At 40.8% G+C, this 22,091-nt stretch overlaps 1 protein-coding gene across 1 annotated transcript; it reads right to left on the bottom strand.

Moving 5' to 3' along the window:
• Positions 1-1,560: 1,560 nt before the first annotated feature.
• On the bottom strand, positions 1,561-7,772 carry rchy1 (ring finger and CHY zinc finger domain containing 1). Its single transcript, XM_024439158.2, has 9 exons — positions 7,639-7,772; positions 6,658-6,777; positions 6,432-6,547; positions 3,751-3,829; positions 3,591-3,635; positions 3,350-3,408; positions 3,131-3,160; positions 2,845-2,965; positions 1,561-2,583 (listed from the first exon to the last, which is right to left on the bottom strand). Exons 1-9 carry the CDS (start codon positions 7,729-7,731, stop codon positions 2,407-2,409), a joined length of 840 nt encoding a protein of 279 aa, XP_024294926.1. The 5' UTR covers positions 7,732-7,772; the 3' UTR covers positions 1,561-2,406.
• Positions 7,773-22,091: the final 14,319 nt, after the last annotated feature.

Below are 22,091 nucleotides of genomic sequence, written 5' to 3' on the forward strand. Positions count from 1 at the left end.
CATTAACTCAATGATTTGATTTTTTAAAAATTGTTTGCAAACTGATGTGTGACACATATTAATGCCAAAATAACATGCAAATCAGGTTAAACACTTGAACATTTTTATTTTATTTATAGCTAAACAGGTGGGGCTCTGAATGACGAGTCGACACTGGCTATACATTAAATCAGTCATCTGATCACTAGCTCACCCGACCAGTTGATTGACAGTTTGTTGGTCCAATCAGAGGGAAGAGTGTGCATTTCACTAGCCAATCTGTTAAACGTTTTTGCTAGTGCGAGGCTACTGTCTTCTGTGCCACAAAATGAGTGACAAAGCTTTACAAAACCTGGCTAGATAATTTCTATTCATCATTCTCAAATTCAAGTCATGTCATTTTATTTTATGTCATGTCCCATGTTATCAAATTTGTGACTCAAGTCAGACTCGAGTCCGAGTCATGTGGCTCGAGTCCACAAATCTGCAGCTGTGTACATTGCACCGCAAGCTGACACCAAGGAGACTGAAAATATTTAGCATGGGTCCTCAGATCCTAGAAAGGTTCTACAGCTGCACAATCGAAAGAATCCTGACTGGTTGCATCACTGCCTGGTATGGCAACTGCTCGGCCTCCGACCGCAAGGCACTACAGAGTGCGTACGGCCCAGTACATTACCGGGGCCAAGCTTCCTGCCACCCAGGACCTCTATAGCAGGCAGTAGGAAGAGGAAGGCCCTACAAATTGCCATGGGTGTTCCTAATTTTCGACACTAAGTGTACATGGGGCAGCAGTCTCTAAGGTGCCAGGCAGAATACCGGGCGGTGGTCGGCTAGTGATGGCAATTCAACAGTCCGATGGCCTGGAGATAGAAGCCGTTTTTTCAGTCTCTCGGCCCCGGCTTTGATACACCTGTACTGTCTCCGTCTGCTAGATGATTGCAGGGTGAACAGGCCTTGCATGGCTGAGGTTGTAGATAATTTTCTTGGCCTTAATGACACCGGGTGCTGTAGATGTCCTGGAGGGCAGGCAGTGTGTCCTTACTGTTTTGTATACTCCATCTGTGTGCGCCTAGAAAATTGTAAAAATTAAGAAAAACTATTGAATGAGTAGGTGTATCCAAAATTGACTGATACTGTATGTACAGTTGAAGGCAGGCCTTGAAACACATCCACAGGTACACCTCCAATTGACTCAAATGATGTTAATTAGCCTATCAGAAGCTTCTAAAGCCATGACATAATTTTCTGGTATTTTCCAAGCTGTTTAAAGGCACAGTCAACTTAGTGTATGTAAACTTCTGACCCACTGGAATTGTGAAACACTGAATTAGTGAAGTAATGTCTAAACAATTGTTGGAAAAATTAAGTAGATGTCCTAAACGACTTTCCAAAACTATAGTTAACAAGAAATTTGTGGATTGGTTGAAAGACAGGTTGGAGTCATTAAAACTCAAGTGTATGTAAACTTCCGACTTCAACTATATTTTTCACAGAATGTTCATTGCAGTTTTTGTAAAGAACACTTTCCAGCTACTATCATCTTAGTTATTTCCAAATTACTGTGATGCAAATCTTAAATAACATTATTCAGAACAATCATGGTATTTATTAGTCTTTACAGTAAATGTCACCATCCCAAAACCTGCATCAATGAATGACACCAAAGGCAATACAGATGCAATATTTTCACTCTATTTTTCTCATATGAGTGACAATACGAGCTAAGCATGGAGTGAGATAGTTGCCAACAGCCATTGTCTAACTGTAGTAATTACTCAATAATTTACATACGTGTTACTCATGATAATCCACTCGTCTAATCAAAATTACACTCAAACATGGAATGAACACAATTTGATGTTGAACCGTATCTAAACTATTTCAAATACCTGAGTTTTGCAAACAGACATTGAAATCCATTAACATTGTAAAAATGTCAGTCTGAAGCATTTACATAGGTTTTTAGAAACGCAAAGCCAGTCAAACATTGCAGTGCTTTACAAACTCCTCACATAACAGCATTCTTCACCCCAACAAAAATCTAAATCATTTGGTGAAAGCATTAATGACATCCATTCCAACTTGGGACAAAATGGGAAATAAATTGTGTGGCTATATTTAATTCCTCATTCACAATTCTCTTATGCTGGCTTTTATCTGAGAAACAAATGGATCAATAGCCATGTAATAACAGAAATTCAACCCCAAAACTGCTGTACAACACACTAGGAGAGGGATCCAAGTTTATTGCCCTGAGGTCCTGGCACCAGGTTCTGGAACCAAGGCACGACTACCTGTACTCTTGGCAGAGCAATGTTGGGAAAGAGGTGGATAGTGTAGTTAAGTCTGCGTAGACTGGGGAAGTAATGTGGAGCATAGAGAACTAGGAGGTGGAGTCCCAATGTAATTAAAATTATACATATTCTATGGTTCTGGCAATGGGGACTGGGGCTGCTGCTCTGGCTCCTGGGGCTGTGGTTCCCGGGACTGCCGTATCAGTCCCCCATTCTGTGCTGTGTTGTAGGACCCACAGCCACTGCACTTCATTCCCAGAACATGGAAAGGCACCGTACAGTGGGTTTGGCAGTCATTACATATGATCTACAGGTCAGGGAGAAGGAGAGACCGACCAAACCATGTCATGAGGCAGAAATTGTGCTCAATACTGAAACTTAAAAATAAGTTTAAATATCCCTTGAATATAAGCCTAAAGTGAGTCATAATATAAAGCCAAAGTAAATCTATACCAGAACAGTGTAGTTACAGTACCCCAAAACACAAGGGACCACAAGAATTGAGGTCATCATGTTTAGCTTTTTAAAGATCCAATTCACATTCAAAGTGAATACATTTGTGTCATACCTTCACAGTGGCATCCTGGTATTCAGTGGGCATGGGTGACTGAGTGATCTCCTTGTCCATCTGCTCCCAGTTGTGCTCCATATTCCAAGCAGAGTGCATACAGAGTGGGCATCGATACGCACTGAAGAGGACATATAGGAGGTCATATTCCTGGTCACGCAGATCGTCATTGCTTATATGAATGTCATGCAGATGACATGATTGATAAGATAATCACAGTAATTAAGATAAATACATCATAACAATATAACATAGCACAATATTTGAAAAGGACAATGGACCTTACCCAGTTTGGACCATGTCATCAAAGCATGTTCTGAAAAACAAAAGAAGCAGTGAACATTCTAAAAATGGTTTCTGATACCAGAAGACAAGAGTAAGACTCCAGAATTGCACCTTCTGTATCATCCATCAGATTAACAGTGGCATCAATACAAACTTGTGTAGGTCCTATAGGCTAATGACAAAGGTTTTGAGAGTATCTATCATAAGGAAAAGGTCATACTTGTGTAGAAGATGGCCACATGGAAGAATTTGGGCTCCTATTCTGGATGTGTGGATATCCTTAGTTAGAGAGAAGACACAAACATCATATCTATATGATAAACCATTAGAGGAGAAGTACTGGTGAAATTGTCAAATACAGGCTGTGTGAATTTCTATATTACACAATTGTATGCTAAATTACATTAACAAAGTGAAATGCACAGCAATCGTGTTACTGATCTTACTATTCACTAACTTACCTCCATACACACTGGGCAGTTCTGTCTTGAAACATTTTCAACACACTGAAACAAAACAGTCCATTACCGATAAATCAAGTGAAAGACAAGAGCCATGGCATTAGCAGTATTGCATTGACAATTACCACACAAGCAACAGATAAAAATAAGGGCCAATCACCTTGTGATTTCCTCTTAGATCTCCGGCTAAACAGAGATTGCACTTCTCACAGTGGAAGTATTTCTCCCTTGGTCCGATCCTGCAGGAGTACAAAACATAACTAACTGTACAGTCGTGGCCAAAAGTTGAGAATGACACAAATATTCATTTTCACAAAGTCTGCTGCCTGTCTTTAGATATTTTTGTCAGATGTTGCTGTGGAAAACTGAAGTATAATTACAAGCATTTCATAAGTGTCAAAGGCTTTTATTGACAATTACACAAAGTTGATGCAAAGAGTCAATATTTGCAGTGTTGACCCTTCTTTTTCAAGACCTCTGCAATCCACCCTGGCATGCTGTCAATTAACTTCTGGGCCACATCCTGACTGATGGCAACCCATTTTTGCATAATCAATGTTTGGAGTTTGTCAGAATTTGTGGGGTTCTGTTTGTCCACCCGCCTCTTGAGGATTGACCACAAGTTCTCAATGGGATTAAGGTCTGGGGTGTTTCCTGGCCAAGGACCCAAAATATTTATGTTTTGTTCCCCGAGCCACTGAGTTATCACTTTTGCCTTATGGCAAGGTGCTCATGCTGGAAAAGGCATTGTTCGTCACTAAACTGTTCCTGGATGGTTGGGAGAAGTTGCTCTATGAGGATGTGTTGGTACCATTCTTTATTCATGGCTGTGTTCTTAGGCAAAATTGTGAGTGAGCCCACTCCCTTCGCTGAGAAGCAACCCCACTCCCTTGGCTGAGAAGCAACCCCACTCCCTTGGCTGAGAAGCAACCCCAGTCCCTTGGCTGAGAAGCAACCCCAGTCCCTTGGCTGAGAAGCAACCCCACACATGAATGGTCTCAGGATGCTTTACTGTTGGCATGACACAGGACTGATGGTAGCGCTCACCTGGTCTTCTCCGGACAAGCTTTTTTCCCCAGATGCCCCAAACAATCGAAAGGGGATTCATCAGAGAAAATGACTTTACCCCAGTCCTCAGCAGTCCAATCCCTGTACCTTCTGAAGAATATCAGTCTGTCCCTGATGTTTTTCCTGGAGAGACAACAATTGAACCGCTCTCCTTGAAGTTCTTGGTGATCCGATAAATGGTAGATTTTTTTGTTTGCGATCTTACTGGCAGCAATATCCTTGCCTGTGAAGCCCTTTTTGAGCAAAGCAATGATGACAGCACGTGTTTCCTTGCAGGTAACCATGGTTGACAGAGGAAGAATAATGATTCCAAGCACCATCCTCCTTTTGAAGCTTCCAGTCTGTTATTCGAACTCAATCAGCATGACAGAGTGATCTCCAGCCTTGTCCTCGTCAACACTCCCACCTGTGTTAACTTCTTTGGGAATGGGGGGGGCAGTATTGAGTAGCTTGGATGAATAAGTTATCCAGAGTAAACTGCCTGTTACTCAGGCCCAGAAGCTAGAATATACATATAATTAGTAGATTTGGATAGAAAACTCTAAAGTTTCCAAAACTGTTAAAAATCATGTCTGAGTATAACAGAATTCATATGGCAGGCAAAAACCTGAGAAAAATCTAACCAGGAAGTGGGAAATCTGAGGCTTGTAGTTTTTCAAATGATTGCCTATCCAATATCCAATGTAAATGGGGTCAGATTGCACTTCCTAAGGCTTCCAGTAGATGTCAACAGTTTTTAGAAAGTTGTTTCAGGCTTCTATTGTGAAAGTGGAGCGAATAAGAGCTCTTTCGACAAGTGGTCAGGCTGAAAGCCTTTAGTTTAGTCTCGCGTGTGGCAGTGAGCATGATGGACATTCCCTTTCCTTTCTAATGACAACGGAATTGTCCGGTTGGAATGTTATTGAAGATTTATGATAAAAACATCCTAAAGATTGATTATATACATCGTTTGACATGTTTCTATGAACTTTAATGGAACTTTTTTGACTTTTGTTTGGACTTAGTGCCCACGATTTGTGCATTTGGATTAGTGAACTAAACGCGCAAACAAAAAGGAGGTATTTGGACATAAAGATGAACAAAAACAAACATTTATTGTGGAACTGGGATTCCTGGGAGTGCATTCCGATGAAGATCAAAGGTAAGAGAATATTTATAACGCCATTTCTGACTTTTGTTGACTCCACAACTTGGCGGGTATCTGTGTGGCTTGTTTTGGTGGCTGAGCGCTGTACTCAGATTATCGCTGTTTAAATGGTGTGCTGTTTTCGAAAAGCGCAGGAAAATCTGATCACTGGAGATAATCCAGCATGAATTTTTGAAATGACACAGGCGGTCTCCTCATTTGCATTAAGGAGAAGTTTCTTTAACAAGAGAATCACTGACATGATGTCAGCTGGTCCTTTTGTGGCAGGGCCGAAATGCAGTGGAAATGTTTTTGGGGGATTCAGTTAATTTGCTTGGCAAAGAGGGACTTTGCAATTAATCTGATCACTCTTCATAACATTCTGGAGTATATGCAAATTGACATCATGCAAACTGAGGCAGCAAACTTTGAAAATTAATATTTGTGTCATTCTCAAACCTTTTGGACATGACTGTACATAGTGGCTACGCTATTCATGTGTTTTAAGACACCAATGTGCAAATAAAATTAACATCTAAAACATGCTGGTGGCCAGCAGCTGGCCAAACATATCAGCTGATGAATATGGGTGAGCTATATATGAGAATGTTAGTTGTAAAAAAGTCAAACAGGGCAGAGTTACTCACCTGCAAATTCCACAGGGCTGACAGTGATACTGCTTCTTGTCTTTATCAAACAGGTGACAAATATCACAGTAATATTCCCCAAAGGTCACATTACACTCCACGCAAGTTTGTTGTGCCTGAAAGAAAAAATATTAAATAAACAAATAATGGGACCATATTGATATATTGAATGAACAGTACGGATGGGACTCAGTGAAAGACAACAGTTCCCCTTTAACATAATTACCTGTTGTACTGTTGTGCAGACTGAGCACTGCACTTCTTTGACCAGGAAGCGGTCCATTTGATGGTCCTCCTCAGCGTCATGGCACAGGCGACAAACATATGCTTTACCACAACACGGAGCCTGAGGGATATAACCAAGTTTGGAACGGGCTTAATTAAACAAACCAACACATTAATTTGTTGGTGTCAAGAACCTTGATGGAAGGCACAGTGATGCCAAAACGGCGATTTACCCAATAAATTACTGGGAGTTTTACGTCTCTCTTTATTTTTATAGTTTCTTCGCCGTTTGTCAGCACCTCCACACAAAATCATTTTTCTGGGTGCGCGCCAGTTCATGTTTTCTATTCTAAGAACCTTGATGGTAATAACTTTGCGAGGGTAACCAGGCTCAGGCTTACCCCTATTCATGATGAAAGATTGAACTCTGACGTGAACTTCCTTAGCTCGCTAGCTAGCTGACAACCATTTTCGACGGTGACAAGCCGATAGCTACTCAGATATCAATGGATTAATATACGAATGACACCAAGCGAACAACTGCTAGATGAATGTAAAATGTATATACAATATGAACTTAGGTAGCTAACTTTAGCTGACAATCAATTTAACACCGGTGACAAGCCGCGATAGCTAGCTAGTATAATATACGAATGACACCAAGCAAACTACTGCTCCATTAATGTAAAATATAGATACAACATTTCCAACTACACCAATTTCTTTGTTAAATACATTCTTGATGGGTTGCCAAACAAGGTTTTTCATTTGATCTGACATATGTAAATCCATCTCCCGTTCAGATGGTAAATTAAGATAGCATGCAAGCTAACGCATTAGTTGGCTAAGTTAACAGGTATTTTATGAGCAAAACACGTTAGCAACACAAAGCAGCATACGTGAACATAAATAAGGCAATCAATAACATATGTGTCTTAATATCTGGTAGAATTAACACTTGTTCATAAAAACTATTTCTCACTTTCAACAAACAACGGCGCACGTAGTGTTCACATCCAACAAGAGAAGCCATTCTTCTTCTTCTTCTATGGTATTTTTGGCTGTCCGCAAACATACGTTAAAGTCACATGTCGCTCCTTACTGTGTGGGGTGAAAACTGGGGAACTTCAGGCAGAAGAAGACGGGAAAATAGAGAAAGGGTAAAAAAATAAATTTAAAAAAGTTAAACGTACTGATATTACCCCCCCAAATGTTTTTTCAACGTACTTCTTTATTCAGATTCAAAGGACAACTCCAATCTCTATAGGCTCTGGGGCCTGAAAGGGAAGCGCATCTTCCCTACAATGCTTCCAGTGGTGGAAAAAGTACCCAACTGTCATACTTAAGTAAATGTAAAGATACCTTACTAGAAAATGACTCAAGAAAAAGTAAAAGTCTGAAAGTATTTGGTTTTAAATATACTTAAGTATCAAAAGTAAATGTAATTGCATAAATATACTTAAGTATCAAAAGTTTTAAAAAATATTTCAAATAGCTTATATTAAGCAAACCTGACAACACAATTTTCTTTAAAAAAATTGTATTTACTGATAGCCAGGGGTACAACATGCAGACTTTCTTTACAAACAAAGCATTTGGGTTTAGTGAGTCCTCCAGATCAGAGGCAGTAGGGATGACCAGCGATGTTCTCTTGATAAGTGCATGAAATTGACTATTTTCCTGTCTTGATACACATTCAAAATGTAACGAGTACTTTTGGGTGTCAGGGAAAATATATAGAATAAAACGTATATTATTGTCTTTAGGAATGTAGTGAAGTAAAAGTAAAAGTAGCCATACATTTTTTAAAGTAAAATACAGATATCCAAAAAAATGACTTAAGTAGAGTATACTTTTATTTATTTATTTATTTCACCTTTATTTAACCAGGTAGGCTAGTTGAGAACAAGTTCTCATTTACAACTGCGACCTGGCCAAGATAAAGCAAAGCAGTGTGACACAAACAACAACACAGAGTTACACATGGAATAAACAAGCGTACAGTCAATAACAAAATAGGAAAAGAATAAAGTCTATATACAGTGTGTGCAAATGGAGTAAGGAGGTAAGGCAATAAATAGGCCATAGTAGCAAGTAATTAAAATTTAGCAAATTAACACTGGAGTGATAGATGTGCAGATGATGATGTGCAAGTAGAAATACTGATGTGCAAAAGAGCAGAAAAGTAAATAAAAACAATATGGGGATGAGGTAGGTAGATTGAATGGGCTATTTACAGATGGGCTTATATACAGCTGCAGCGATCGGTTAGCTGCTCGGGTAGCTGATGTTAAAGTTAGTGAGGGAGATCTAAGTCTCCAACTTCAGTGATTTTTGCAATTCGTTCCAGTCATTGGCAGCAGAGAATTGGAAGGAAAGGCGGCCAAAGGAGGTGTTGGCTTTGGGGATGACCAGTGAGATATACCTGCTGGAGCGTGTGCTACAGGTGGGTGTTGTTATCGTGACCAGTGAGCTGAGATAAGGCAGAGCTTTACCTAGCAAAGACTTATAGACGACCTGGAGCCAGTGGGTCTGGTGACGAATATGTAGAGAGGGCCAGCCGATTAGAGCATAAAGGTCACAGTGGTGGGTTGTATATGGGGCTTTGCTGACAAAACGGATGGCACTGTGATAGACTGCATCCAATTTGCTGAGTCAAGTGTTGGAGGCTATTTTGTAAATGACATCGCCAAAGTCGAGGATCAGTAGGATAGTCAGTTTTACAAGGGTATGTTTGGCGGCGTGAGCTAAGGAGGCTTTGTTGCGGAATAGAAAGCTGATTCTAGATTTAATTTTGGATTGAATATGTTTAATGTGAGTCTGGAAGAAGAGTTTACAGTCTAGCCAGACACCTAGGTATTTGTAGTTGTCCACATATTTTAAGTCAGAACCGTCCAGAGTAGTGATGCTAGCCGGGCGGGCGGGTGCGGGCAGTGAGCGGTTGAAAAGCATGCATTTAGTTTTACTAGCGTTTTAGAGCAGTTGGAGGCCACAGACGGAGTGTTGTATGGCATTGAAGCTTGTTTGGAGGTTTGTTAACACAGTGTCCAAAGAAGGGCCAGATGTATACAGAATGGTGTCGTCTGAGCAGAGGTGGAACTTCCATAGTCTCAGGCAAGGAAAGGGCGCAATGTATGAATTTATGGTTGATCAGAATCGTCGTTATAATTATTGGCCAGAGAATTAAGTAAAACTACAAGTCCAAATCCCAATCTGCTCCATGGCTAATTTAGGGAAGGGCCTATTTTAGCTAGCTAGTTAGCTACACACTGGAGGACAACAACACAACAATTTTATTTTTTTCTATCAATGACATTTGGCTTTTGATGTGATTGGTGTGAAGCGAAATCCAAACTAGCTTCCCTTGACACTTTTTTTTTGGTGCACAAGGACCATTCACAGTTGAGCTCACCCAGTTTAGCTCAACACGGATTGGCTATTATTTTAATGATCAAGGAAGGCCAAATGTTCGCTGGCTTCCCTTGCATTCAATGTCATGGGCGGCAAAAATATTATACTCTTTTTGACCAGACAGCATCAGATAGATTGGCTACACATACAGAGACAGAGGTGTGCCGTTTTGCTCGCTCCGATTGTTTCTCCAGTGAGATACATTCAGCCTCTTGAACATTGAAGGAAAATTATGAAACACAGAGAGACGAAAGATCAATTATTTTATATGTTTAAAAAACAAATTCCTTGGTACATTTTTGGGGATATGAACGCAGCCATGACCATGCCAACACAGACGTGCCAAGCGGTGGAATGAGGGAACTGCTTGTCAAGGGTAGAATGGGGAAAATATATGTTGAACATTTGTGAAATTGTGAGAGTAGGCCTAATAATTATATCATTTTTCAATTGAATTTTGTTTCCATTCTTAATTCAAGCAACATATCTTGACAAGCTATATATAATTTGACCACATCAGTGTATTTGTTACAATAATAATCCATATAAAGTAATTTGTTAAATTAGAGGCACGTGTTAAAGTGAAAGCATTGTTGAAATACTATAAAAGACCATGTGAAATCGAATGAGAGATGGCTGATCTTGCACTGTTGGAAGATTTGACATGTGCTACATTTCGCAGAGAGCGCGGTTTTCGAAACCTGTGGGACTTTTTGCCGAAAGTACAGATTGGTTTTGAGAAACGATATCTGATAAACCAATCTTATAGGTTCTTTGCGAGGATTTAAGACCTACTTTAGAAAGGCAAACACATGCCATTCCGGTGCACATCAAAGTGCTATCCACCGTCGGGTTTTTGACAACAGCCACTTTTCAGCGGGAGCTTGCCGATCTGCATCTCACATCCCTCAAAAAATATATATTATATTATATAATATATATAATACAAACATATTTTTAGAAGAAAAAAAACTTCACTTTACTGTATTAGTGCACGGATATAGACGTCTGTAGTACGGGTAAAGAACAAATATCTGCGGGCCCGCCTTGACAAAAATCGCAGTACCCCCAAACATCTTCCCGCAGGTATGCCTATACGCCTACATGAGGGAGCTGTTGAGGATGGGTGGCTTATTGGTGAGTGTTTGAAGTCTATTTAACCTTTATCTAACTAGGCAAGTCAGTTGAGAACAAATCCTTATTTACAATTATAGCCTAATGGGGAACAGGGTAGGCCGCAACCGAGCGAGCCAAATACAACCTTTTTGTTATACTCTAACACTAGCATCCTTTATTTCAGTCTTGGAAAATATTTAGTTTTCTTAGCTTTTTTTGGTTGTGCCATTGTATTTCATGCTACAGCGTTGTATATTCTTCACAGGCGTTAAAGGGATGATTTTGGGGCGTTTTGAAATTCAAATAAACAAGGTCGTGCACAAGCTCTGAGGTTAAGAACAATTGGTATTTATCAATGGTTATCTCCTACCGGTGTGTGTATGACGCTCGTAAGGTTGTTTGATAATATTGCGTTCACGACAACCGACATCCGTTTTCAGTGCGTTCAAAACAACTTGGAACTCGCTGAAAAAAACGAGCTCCAACTTGGAAAAATCGATTTGAACGGTCATCCAACACGGAATTCCAACTCAGGAACTCGGGCCTCTTTCTTGAGCTCCGACTTTTCCGACCTGAAGATCACTGGCGTCATGATTTGACAAACATGCATCTAATTTAACAAATGACGGTGCTTTTTATGGATTATTATCGTAACAAATGCACTGATGTGGTCAAATTATGATACAGTATAGTTAGCCTGTCAATATATGTTGCATGCATTCACAATGGAAATACAAGGAAATAGAAAAAGGATGTAATTATTCATCTCAGAATGTCACACATTTTCCCCATTCTATGATTGGCAAGCGGTTCCCTTACTCCGCCAGTTGGCATTGTGTGTTGAAATGATTCCACGCATGGTATACACACAGATTTGTGCCTACGCATAATTGATAAACGAGGCCCCAGGAGATCCAAAACCTTTCTACAGCATTTGCAATTACGCCAAGTTTCTTCAATGTCTTGTTAGTTTGACTTGTACAATTTATCACCAAAATCCACATTCTTCACTATCAGTACTACAGAATCCCTCAACTCATGAACAACACTTTCTGCATGTTGCGGGCATCCATTACCATTCCTTCCGCTATTTGCACTGCCTCTGCATAGTAGACCTGATGGACTGCCCGGATTCTTGCTACTTCGACCTCCTCCACCATTACAGGACATTCCTGGAACTCGAGAACGTGGTTCCTACCACATTAGCAGCATTGTGTATCCACTGACTCTTCTACAACATATATTTATTCCTTCTGCACACACTTGCCATGTGGCCAAACTTTTTACATTTAAGAAACTGCAACGGTCTGTTCACATAAGCTCTCACTGCGTATCTCATATACCCCAGCTTGATCAAATAGCAATAGCACCGATAGCCTTTCCTCTTTCCTTCCATTCACCATACAGTTCAATCGACGTGCATCAACTACTCCTGGTACGCGGTGCTTTAGATTTTCCCGCCTCAATTTCCACCATGCCGCCAGAGATGACACCTTTCACTGGTACCCTGTTCAGAAAATCAAAGCTTTCTTCATACTCCGATAATTCCCAGAGACACAATGCACTTTCCTTTTGTTCTTCGGATAAAATCTGAACAAAAATATGTAAAGTGTTGGTCCCATGTTTCATGAGCTGAAATAAAGATCAATGAAATGTACCATACCCACAGAAACCTCATTTACCTCAAATTTTGTGCACAAATTTGTTTACATCCCTGTTAGTGAGCATTTCTCCTTTGCCAAGATAATCCATCCACCCGACAGGTGTGTCAAGAAGTTAATTAAACAGAATGATCATTACACAGGTGCACCTTGTGTTGGGGGACAATAAAAGGTCACTCTAAAATGTGCAGTTTTGTCACATAACACAATGCCACAGATGTCTCATGTTTTCAGGGAGCATGCAATTGGCATGCTGACTGCAGGAATGTCCACCAGTGCTGTTTCCAGAGAACTGAAACTTAATTCCTCTACCATAAGCCGCCTCCAACATCGTATTAGATAGCCCAGGACCTCCAGATCACGCTTATTCACCTGCGGGATTGTCTGAGACTAGCCACCCAGACAGCTGATGAAACTGTCGGTTTGCATAACCAAATAAGTCCTGTACAAACTTTCAGAAACAGTCTCAGGGAAGCTCATCATCCTCACCAGAGTCTTGACCTGACTGCAGTTCGGCGTCGTAACCGACTTCAGTGGGCAAATGCTCACCTTCGATAGCCACTGCCATGCTGGAGAAGTGTGCTCTTCACGGATGAATCCCAGTTTCAACTGTACTGGGCAGATGGCAGACAGCGTGTATGACGTCATGTGGGTGAGCGGTTTGCTTATGTCAACATTGTGACCAGAGTTCCCCATGTTGGCGGTGGGGTTAAAGCATAAGCTACGGACAATGAACACAATTGGATTTTTATCTATCCTGTCATGCCATTTATCTGCCGCCATCACTTCATGTTTTAGTATGATGATGCACGGCCCCATGGTGCAAGGATCTGTACAAGTTTGGGATGCTCTGGATTGACATGTACAACAGCCTGTTCCAGTTTCTGCCATTATCCAGCAACTTCACATAGCCATTGAAGAGGAGTGAGACAACATTGCACAGGCCACAATCAACAGACTGATCAACTCTATGAGAAGATGTGTTGCGCTGCATGAGGGCAAATAGTGGTCACACCAGATACTGACTCGTTTTCTGAACCATTCCCCTACCTTTTTTTTAAGGTATGTGTGACCAAGGCATATTATTCCCAGTCATGTGGAATCCAAAGATTAGGTCCTAATGAATTTATCTAAATTGACTGATTTCAATATATGAACTGTAACTAAGTCAAATCTTTGAAATTGTTGTATGTTGCGTTTGATATTTTTCAGTGTACAATAAATCAATACTATACCACTCCTGGTCACTTTGACTCCACCTTTCTCAGTGTGACCTCTACTATCTCCTTGACCGCAACTGGATCTCCCAAAAACACTTCAGCAAGGAATGGTGCATTGTTAGACCGAGGCCCATCTTCATTAACAACTTTAGCCTGTTTTGTTCCATTCTTCAATGCTACAGTTTTCCACTCATTTCCATTAACTTTACGCAACGCTCTATCCAACTCAGTGTTTCCCGCTTCCGCCATCTTTCAAACCTCAAATGTCACCCCTCCTACAATCAGGAGAGCAGACATTTTTCTTCCACTTGGACTATGTCTTCATTTGTCTTATAAGTAGCATGTGAGTGCATTACTGCCACCTGTTGTCCTGGAGGGGCACCCATGATGCAACTAGCGGCATGCAACCAATGATTTACCAAATATACAGTATTTATATCTAACCCCGATTGTTCATCTGTGTCGTTTTCAATGGGAGCAAATGAAGTATAGTGGGCAGAACAAGCCAGGAGTTGGGCAGAGCCAAGGCTGTTGGAGCACAGAATGTATTACAGTCCTTTAACTCTAATGACATGAAATGTCTACCTGCTACATTCGGTGTGCTACGGATGTCAATAATGTGTGACGTTTATTAGTCATACATACACAAAATCATCCTGAAAATCAGGTGCCTTTTTATGTAGGCCTACCTCTTTTGGGGAAAAAAGATTGGAAAATACTACATACCAAATGCACGTCAAATCACATATAGTGCCTTTTTTTACCCTTTGATTTTTTCCCCCCACATTCTGTTGTGTTACAGCCTTATACTAAAATGGATTAAATAAAAATCATTTGTCTACAAACCATACCCCAAAATGACAAATCAAAAACAGGTTTATAGAAAAAACAGATACCTTATTTACGTAAGTATTCAGACCCTTTGCTATGAGACTCGAAATTGAGCTCAGGTTCATCCTGTTTCTATTTATCATTCTTGAGCTGTTTCTACAACTTGATTAGAGTCCACCTGTGGTAAATTCAATTGATTGGACATGATTTGCAAAGGCACACACCTGTCTATATAAGGTCCCACAGTTGACAGTGCATGTCAGAGCAAAAACCAAGCCATGAGTTTGAAGGAATTGTCCGTAGAGCTCAGAGACAGGATTGAGTCGAAGCACAGATCTGGAGATGGGTAGGAAAATATTTTTGCAGCTTCGAAGGTCCCCAAGAATACGGTGGCGTCAATCATTTTTGGAATGGAAGAAGTTTGGAAACACCAAGACTCTTCCTAGAACTGGCCACCCGGCCAAACTGAGCAATCGGGGGAGAAGGGCTTTGGTCAGGGAGGTGACCAAGAACCCGATGTTCACTCTGACAGAGCTCTAGAGTTCCTCTGTGAAGATTGGAGAACCTTCCCGAAGGACAACCATCTCTGCAGCAGTCTACCAATCAGGCCTTTATGGTAGAGTGGCCAGATGGAAGCCACTCCTCAGTAAAAGGCACATGACAGCCCTCTTGGAGTTTGCCAAAAGGCACCTAAAGACTCTCCGACCATGAGAAACAAGATTCTCTGGTTTGATGAAACCAAGATTCAACTCTTTGGCCTGAATGCCAAGGACCATGTCTGGAGGAAACCTGGCACCATCCCTATGGTGAAGCATGGTGATGGCAGCATCATGCTGTGGGGATGTTTTTCAGGGAGACTAGTCAGGATTGAGGTAAAGATGAACAGAGCAAAGTACATAGAGATCCTTGATGAAAACCTGCTCCAGAACTCTCATTACATCAGACTGGGGGCGAAGGTTCACATTCCAACAGGACAACAACCCTAAGCACACAGCCAAGACAATGCAGGAGTGGCTTCGGGACCAGTCTCTGAATGTCCTTGAGCGGCCCAGACAAATCCTGGACTTGTTCCCAATCAAACATCTCTGGAGAAACCTGAAGCTGTGCAGCAACGCTCCCCATCCAACCTGACAGAGCTTAAGAGGATCTGCAGAGAAGAATGGAAGAAACTCCCCAAATACAGGTGGGCCAAGCTTGTAGCGTAATACTCAAGGCTGTAATCACTGGCAAAGGTGCTTCAAAAAAGTACTGAGTAAATGGTCTGAATACTTATGTAAATGTGATATTTCAGTTTTTTTATATTTAATACATTTGCAAAAATGTCTAAACAGTTTTTGCTTTGTCATTATGGGGTATTGTGTGTAGATTGATGAGAAACTATTTAATCAATTTTAGAATAAAGCTGTAATGTAACAATGTGGAGAAAGTCAAGGGGTCTGAATACTTTCTGAATGCACGGTATATTTAGAGTTATCCGTTGCAATGATTTATACTGCAGTGTAGTTTAGTTTATTTACTCAAATTTTCCTGGTGAAGGCCAATGAGACAAAATACTCTCAATGTTCCCTATCTTAGTTTGTGTATCAGCTAGGCTACTTAAGTGTGTTCATAACTATTTGCTACAAAGTGTGTGTTCATCGTTGAGATTTCTAGAACTGGCTGAATTTTGGAGCTGTCCTTTCAGCACCATGTAATAAATATACATTAGAAATTGAATTCTATGGCATATACTGGGCCACTGAATACCCAGTGCTGCACAGCCATGGCCACTTTCACAGACAACATTACTTTATGGAACCATCAATCAATCACATGATCATTTCATCATTAGGTCTTCAGCAACCAATAACTAAAATATATATTTCCATGTCCTGTCCCAAACACCCTCTGTATCAAGTCAAATGTAAAAGTTAACTAGCTGTTATTATCAAGGTGAGACCCAGCTGTAGACACAGGAAGCAGATGTTTGGAGTCTTACAATGTTTAATAAGCCAAAGGGGTAGGCAAGAGAATGGTTGTGGACAGGTTAAAGGTCAAAACCAGATCAGAGTCCAGGAGGTACAGAGTGGCAGACAGGCTCGTGGTCAAGGCAGGCAGAATGGTCAGGCAGGCAGATACAGAGTTCAGAAACAAGCACGGGTCAAAACCAGGAGGACTAAAAAAAGGAGAATAGCAAAAGGAGTACGGGAAAAACACGCTGGTTGACTTGACTAAACATAAAAGATGAACTGGCACAGAGAGACAGGAAACACAGGGATAAATACACTGGGGAAAATAAGCGACACCTGGAGGGGGTGGAGACAATCACAGAAACAGATCAGGGCATGACAGTTATGCCACTGCTGCTAGGCCTACTACATTCCCTAAATCTTTGTGTTGTGTATCATGATGAAGGGAATGATGAAGGGAAGTTGAGTACGTACAGGAAGGGTCAAGGGAATGTTTTGGGGTTTCTATACAGCAGAGGCAGACAGGGGCGAGGCTTTCTGTTCTAGGAACCAGGCAACAATAACGGGCTCGGAGGGCATGGATGGTTGCTCTTCCCTTGTATATGATGTACTCCATCAGCCTCTCCCCCCAAGTCTGTCTCTGAAGCCCTTACCGTTGCTCTAACCCTGGGCCGTCTGGGGTGCTGCTAGGCCATGATAAGGCGAAATGTGTGAAGTGGCAAGTCACTATGAATCTTTGTAATTCAGCACAAGAACACACACACCCACACACATTTCAAATACTTAGTTTGAATCCACAAAATTTCAGGACAGGGATATCTGGACACATAGGGAAATACTATAGATGGCACCTTCTTCTGCGCACAGCAAGGCTGCCCATGACTTCTGACATGGAGAAGTACATCATCTGCTTCGCCATCATCTTATGTAGGCCTGGAATCTGAAGGCCACATACTGACAGCCTGTGAACATGACCAAGACTTCCCAATATCACCACAGCAAGCTTGCACTGTAAGCCGAGGTGTGACATGGACCCCCCACAACAACAATATCTGGTAAATTCAGTACACATACAGTTGAAGTTTACATATACTTAGGTTGGAGTCATTAAAACTAATTTTTCAACCACTCCACAATTTTTCCAACAATTGTTTACAGACAGATTATTTCACTTATAATTCACTGTATCACAATTCCAGTGGGTCAGAAGTTTACACTAAGTTGACTGTGCCTTTAAACAGCTTGGAAAATTCCAGAAAATTATGGCTTTAGTAGCTTCTGATAGGCTAATTGACATCATTTGAGTCAAATGCCTGAAGGTACCATGTTCATCTGTACAAACAATAGTACGCAAGTGTAAACACCATGGGACCACGTAGCCATCATACCGCTCAGGAAGGAGGCGCATTCTTCTAGAGACAAATGTACTTTGGTGCGAAAAGTGCAAATCAATCCCAGAACAACAGCAAAGGACCTTGTGAAGATGCTGGAGGATACTTTTGTACCAGTATCTATATCCACAGTAAAAATGAGTCCTATATCGACATAACCTGAAAGGCTGCTCAGCAAGGAAGCCGCCATTAAAAAAAGCCAGACTACGGTTTCCAACTAACTTATGTGGATATATTGAAGCAACATCTAAAGACATCAGTCAGGAAGTTAAAGCTTGGTCGCAAATGGGTCTTCCAAATGGACAATGACCCCAAGCATACTTCCAAAGTTGTGGCAAAATGGCTTAAGGACAACAAAGTCAAGGTATTCGCGTGGCCATCACAAAGCCCTGACCTCAATTCTATAGAAAATTTGTGGGCAGGACTGAAAAGCGTGTGCGAGCAAGGAGGCCTACAAACCTGACTCAGTTACACCAGCTCTGTCAGGAGGAATGGGCCAAAATTCTCCCAACTTATTGTGGGACGCTTGTGGAAGGCTACCCGGACCGATTGACCCAAGTTAAACAATTTAAAGGCAATGCTACCAAATACTAATTGAGTGTATGTACACTTCTGACCCACTGGGAATGTGATGAAAGAAATACAAGCTGAACTAAATCATTCTCTCTACTATTATTCTGACATTTCACATTCTTAAAATAAAGTGGTGATCCTAACTGACTTAAGACAGGGAATATTTACTAGAATTAAATGTCAGGAATTGTGAAACTGAGTTTAAATGTATTTGGCTAACGGTGTATGTCAACTTCTGACTTCAACTGTACACCTCAACATCATCATTCACTGTTGAAGTGAACATAATTGTCAGACCTCTTCACTAGCTGACCACCAGTAAAACCTGTTTTAAGAACAGTTACTTAACCTGTATGTACAAATAAGACATCAGGTCTGAAGTCAGTGTGGCAGGATAAGATGATTACGCAGAAGTATCACCGTGCTTTTATGTGATGGTTTTTCTAGGGGGAGTGAGAAATAGCGAGGAAGTAACTTGATTTAACTCTGATCGCTTTTATTTGCATGTTTACCGTGCAAGCAGGGACTTTAAAAAATAAAATAAATCATGTTGCAAGAGATACCGGAACAAAGAAAAGAAAGTCCAATTTGAGAGGTGACAGATCACTAACTGTACCTGCCTTTGTGCTCAGAGTCAAAAAGCCACAGGCTACACCAATGCTTATGTACAGTGCATTCAGAAAGTATTCAGACCCCTTGACTTTTTCCACATTGTGTTACGTTACAGCCTTATCCCCCCTTGCTATTAGCTTAGTATTTTCATATTGTGGCTGGAAAGGGTCCCAGTCAATGTTCCCTCTAATGTTTTGAGCACTGAGCAAATTCCAGGTCTGCTGAGCGCAAACATGAACATTGTGAAAATTCTGTGCAACTTCCAGTGCGTGTTTACTGTGAACACTGAGGCTGTACCCGTAAAGTTAGTAGGTTACTGTGACTATTGGATCATAATGTAGGCCTACCAGAGTGGCAGAAGATGGAGAAAATGCATCCCATAACATTTTAAGATAGAACTATTTCCATCATTCAGCCTACAGTAGCAGCCCATGTTCAATGTAGGCCTACATTCCATGAGATCTTTGAAGAAGAAAAGAAAACATGCAGAGCTCGACATTAACCTCTTTATCCATTTGTCTTTCAGACAAGGAGGCTACTGAAAATGTTGTGATTGACGCAAGAAACCACCTTACAAAATAAAACCCATTATTATTCCCATACCATTATTACAGAGAATCAGACACATTATGCTACACTCTGCCAATTGGCTACTTAGCATATTCAAGATGTCTCAAAATACAACACTGCCCCTTTAAAACATAAAAAATCTCTTTACCTGACAACACCTGAATTAATCAAATGGCCATTATGAGGTTTCTGTGTTATGCACTATAGCCCGTTACCATATATGTGATTGAATATTATCTGCTGTTGGCTTGTGTGGATGTATGTGTTATGCAACATGGCTGACTTGAAACATTGTTAACATTTTCAGGACCATGGGCCTTTCTCATGATGGAAAAATACAGAATAACATAAAAACGGACACATACAGAACGTAGTGTAGCAAACCACAGACTGTTTTTGTTAGAACTCAAACTTAATAACAGAAACCAGATATGTGATAACGGTATCTAGGGAATGAGCGCATAGATACTCGACACAGCAAGTTACATCTATCAACTGGAGCGCCCGGGGGCTGGTACCAGCTCGTACGACAACAATCAACGATAGGCTGGGTGAGTTTAAACCACGCCCAGTCTCTACTCTGACAGGCCGCTCGGAAGCAGGAACTACTACTGTCATCTGGGTATATTATAATATCTTTGTCAGGAACAAGTCTATATACGAAAATTGCATTTACCACTTATTGCTTAGCTAATAAAAAATACATAGTATACAATCGGTGACTCATTGTCATATTTATCCTGATACCAGATTCGAATTGACGCAACTCTAACGCCATCCAGACTATTTACATTGACCCCCCTTTTTTGAATTAACACTGCTGCTGCTTGTTATCTATGCATTATCACTTTACTCTTACTTACATGTACAGATTACCTCGACTAACCTGTGTCCCTGCACATTAACTCAGTACTGGTACACCCTGCATATAGCCCAGGTGAATGTTATTATTATTTTTTACTTTAGTTTATTTAGTAAACATTTTCTTAAATCTGCTTCTTGAACTGCATTGTTGGTTGGGGGCTTGTAAACATTTCACGGTAAGGTCTACTACACCTGTTGTATTCAACGCATGTGACAAATACAATTTTATTTGCTTTTCAAAGATGGCTAGAAAAATGCACGCATTTTGTGCTCTTGTTGGAAGCAACCAACTGTGCTAGTAACTCACTAACTACATTTTTGATCTTAAAACAAGCTCATCGACTCGTGACTGCTCATACGTTAGCCTAAACATAGTCCGGTTCAAAGATAATGGCACATATCCATATATGGCAATTACCATAGGCCTACTTCAGCTCTGATTGGTTATGGTGCACCGGTCTGTGTAGAGTAGTTTGGCATATCCCCTGCTCTCGTCGTTTGTTGTGCATTTTACCATGCTTAATATGATTGAGATTGCATCAGGACAGGGTATGACTAGCAGAATCAGTGGTACAATCGACTCCTGAAACTTTAACCTGACCCAACTACTCTCCTCTCGCTCCTGCTGGCTTTCGCTGATTCTGCCACTACTCTCCTGCAGTTGCCGGTAATAGGCTACACCGGGAGTCGGCAACCTTTCTCATGTGGAATGCCAATTTATCTTACTATTTCTACTAGTCTGCCTGTCAGTTATGGTTTTCATATGCACATTTTCATTTATAATAACGTATTCATATCTCAAAACAATTGTCATGTGGTTAATCAACATTTTATCTAAATGATACAAACCTAAAAAGTAACATATTGCTATTGCCAACTATGTAAAAAAAAAATAGCCTACATAAAAATACATATCCCATAAATCACATTGGCTGCATATGGCCTGTTTGCAACTAACTTGAAATATTGTATCAACTTTTAGCTTGGGTCTGGCCTTGGAGCTTGAGCTAGCGAATTTACAATATAACATATTCTGGGCCCTCGGAGTTTCCAGCACCAGTGAGCTCGGGACATACGCAGCTGTAAGAATTGTGCACACGCTAGGACACATGACTTGATTTGGGCAGGAGCTCATCTGAGCGGAGTACCGGCACCTCACATTTTCTACTGCTTGAGCTCCTATTCCTCTTATAGAAAATTAGCTCAAAGTATTGTAGAGCTCCTGCACCTAAATATA

The sequence above is a fragment of the Oncorhynchus tshawytscha genome, linkage group LG12 (assembly GCF_018296145.1).
Source record: "Oncorhynchus tshawytscha isolate Ot180627B linkage group LG12, Otsh_v2.0, whole genome shotgun sequence".
Lineage (NCBI taxonomy): Eukaryota > Metazoa > Chordata > Actinopteri > Salmoniformes > Salmonidae > Oncorhynchus > Oncorhynchus tshawytscha.

Excerpts from the sequence above, each read along its gene's own strand:
- rchy1 (XM_024439158.2), bottom strand. The coding sequence starts at position 7,731 with ATGTTTGCGGACAGCCAAAAATACCATAGAAGAAGAAGAAGAATGGCT. Across the intron at positions 6,548-6,657 it reads TCTGCACAACAGTACAACAG|GCACAACAAACTTGCGTGGA; the intron begins GTAATTATGTTA and ends TTTTTCTTTCAG. Across the intron at positions 2,584-2,844 it reads ACCAGGATGCCACTGTGAAG|ATCATATGTAATGACTGCCA; the intron begins GTATGACACAAA and ends CCTGACCTGTAG.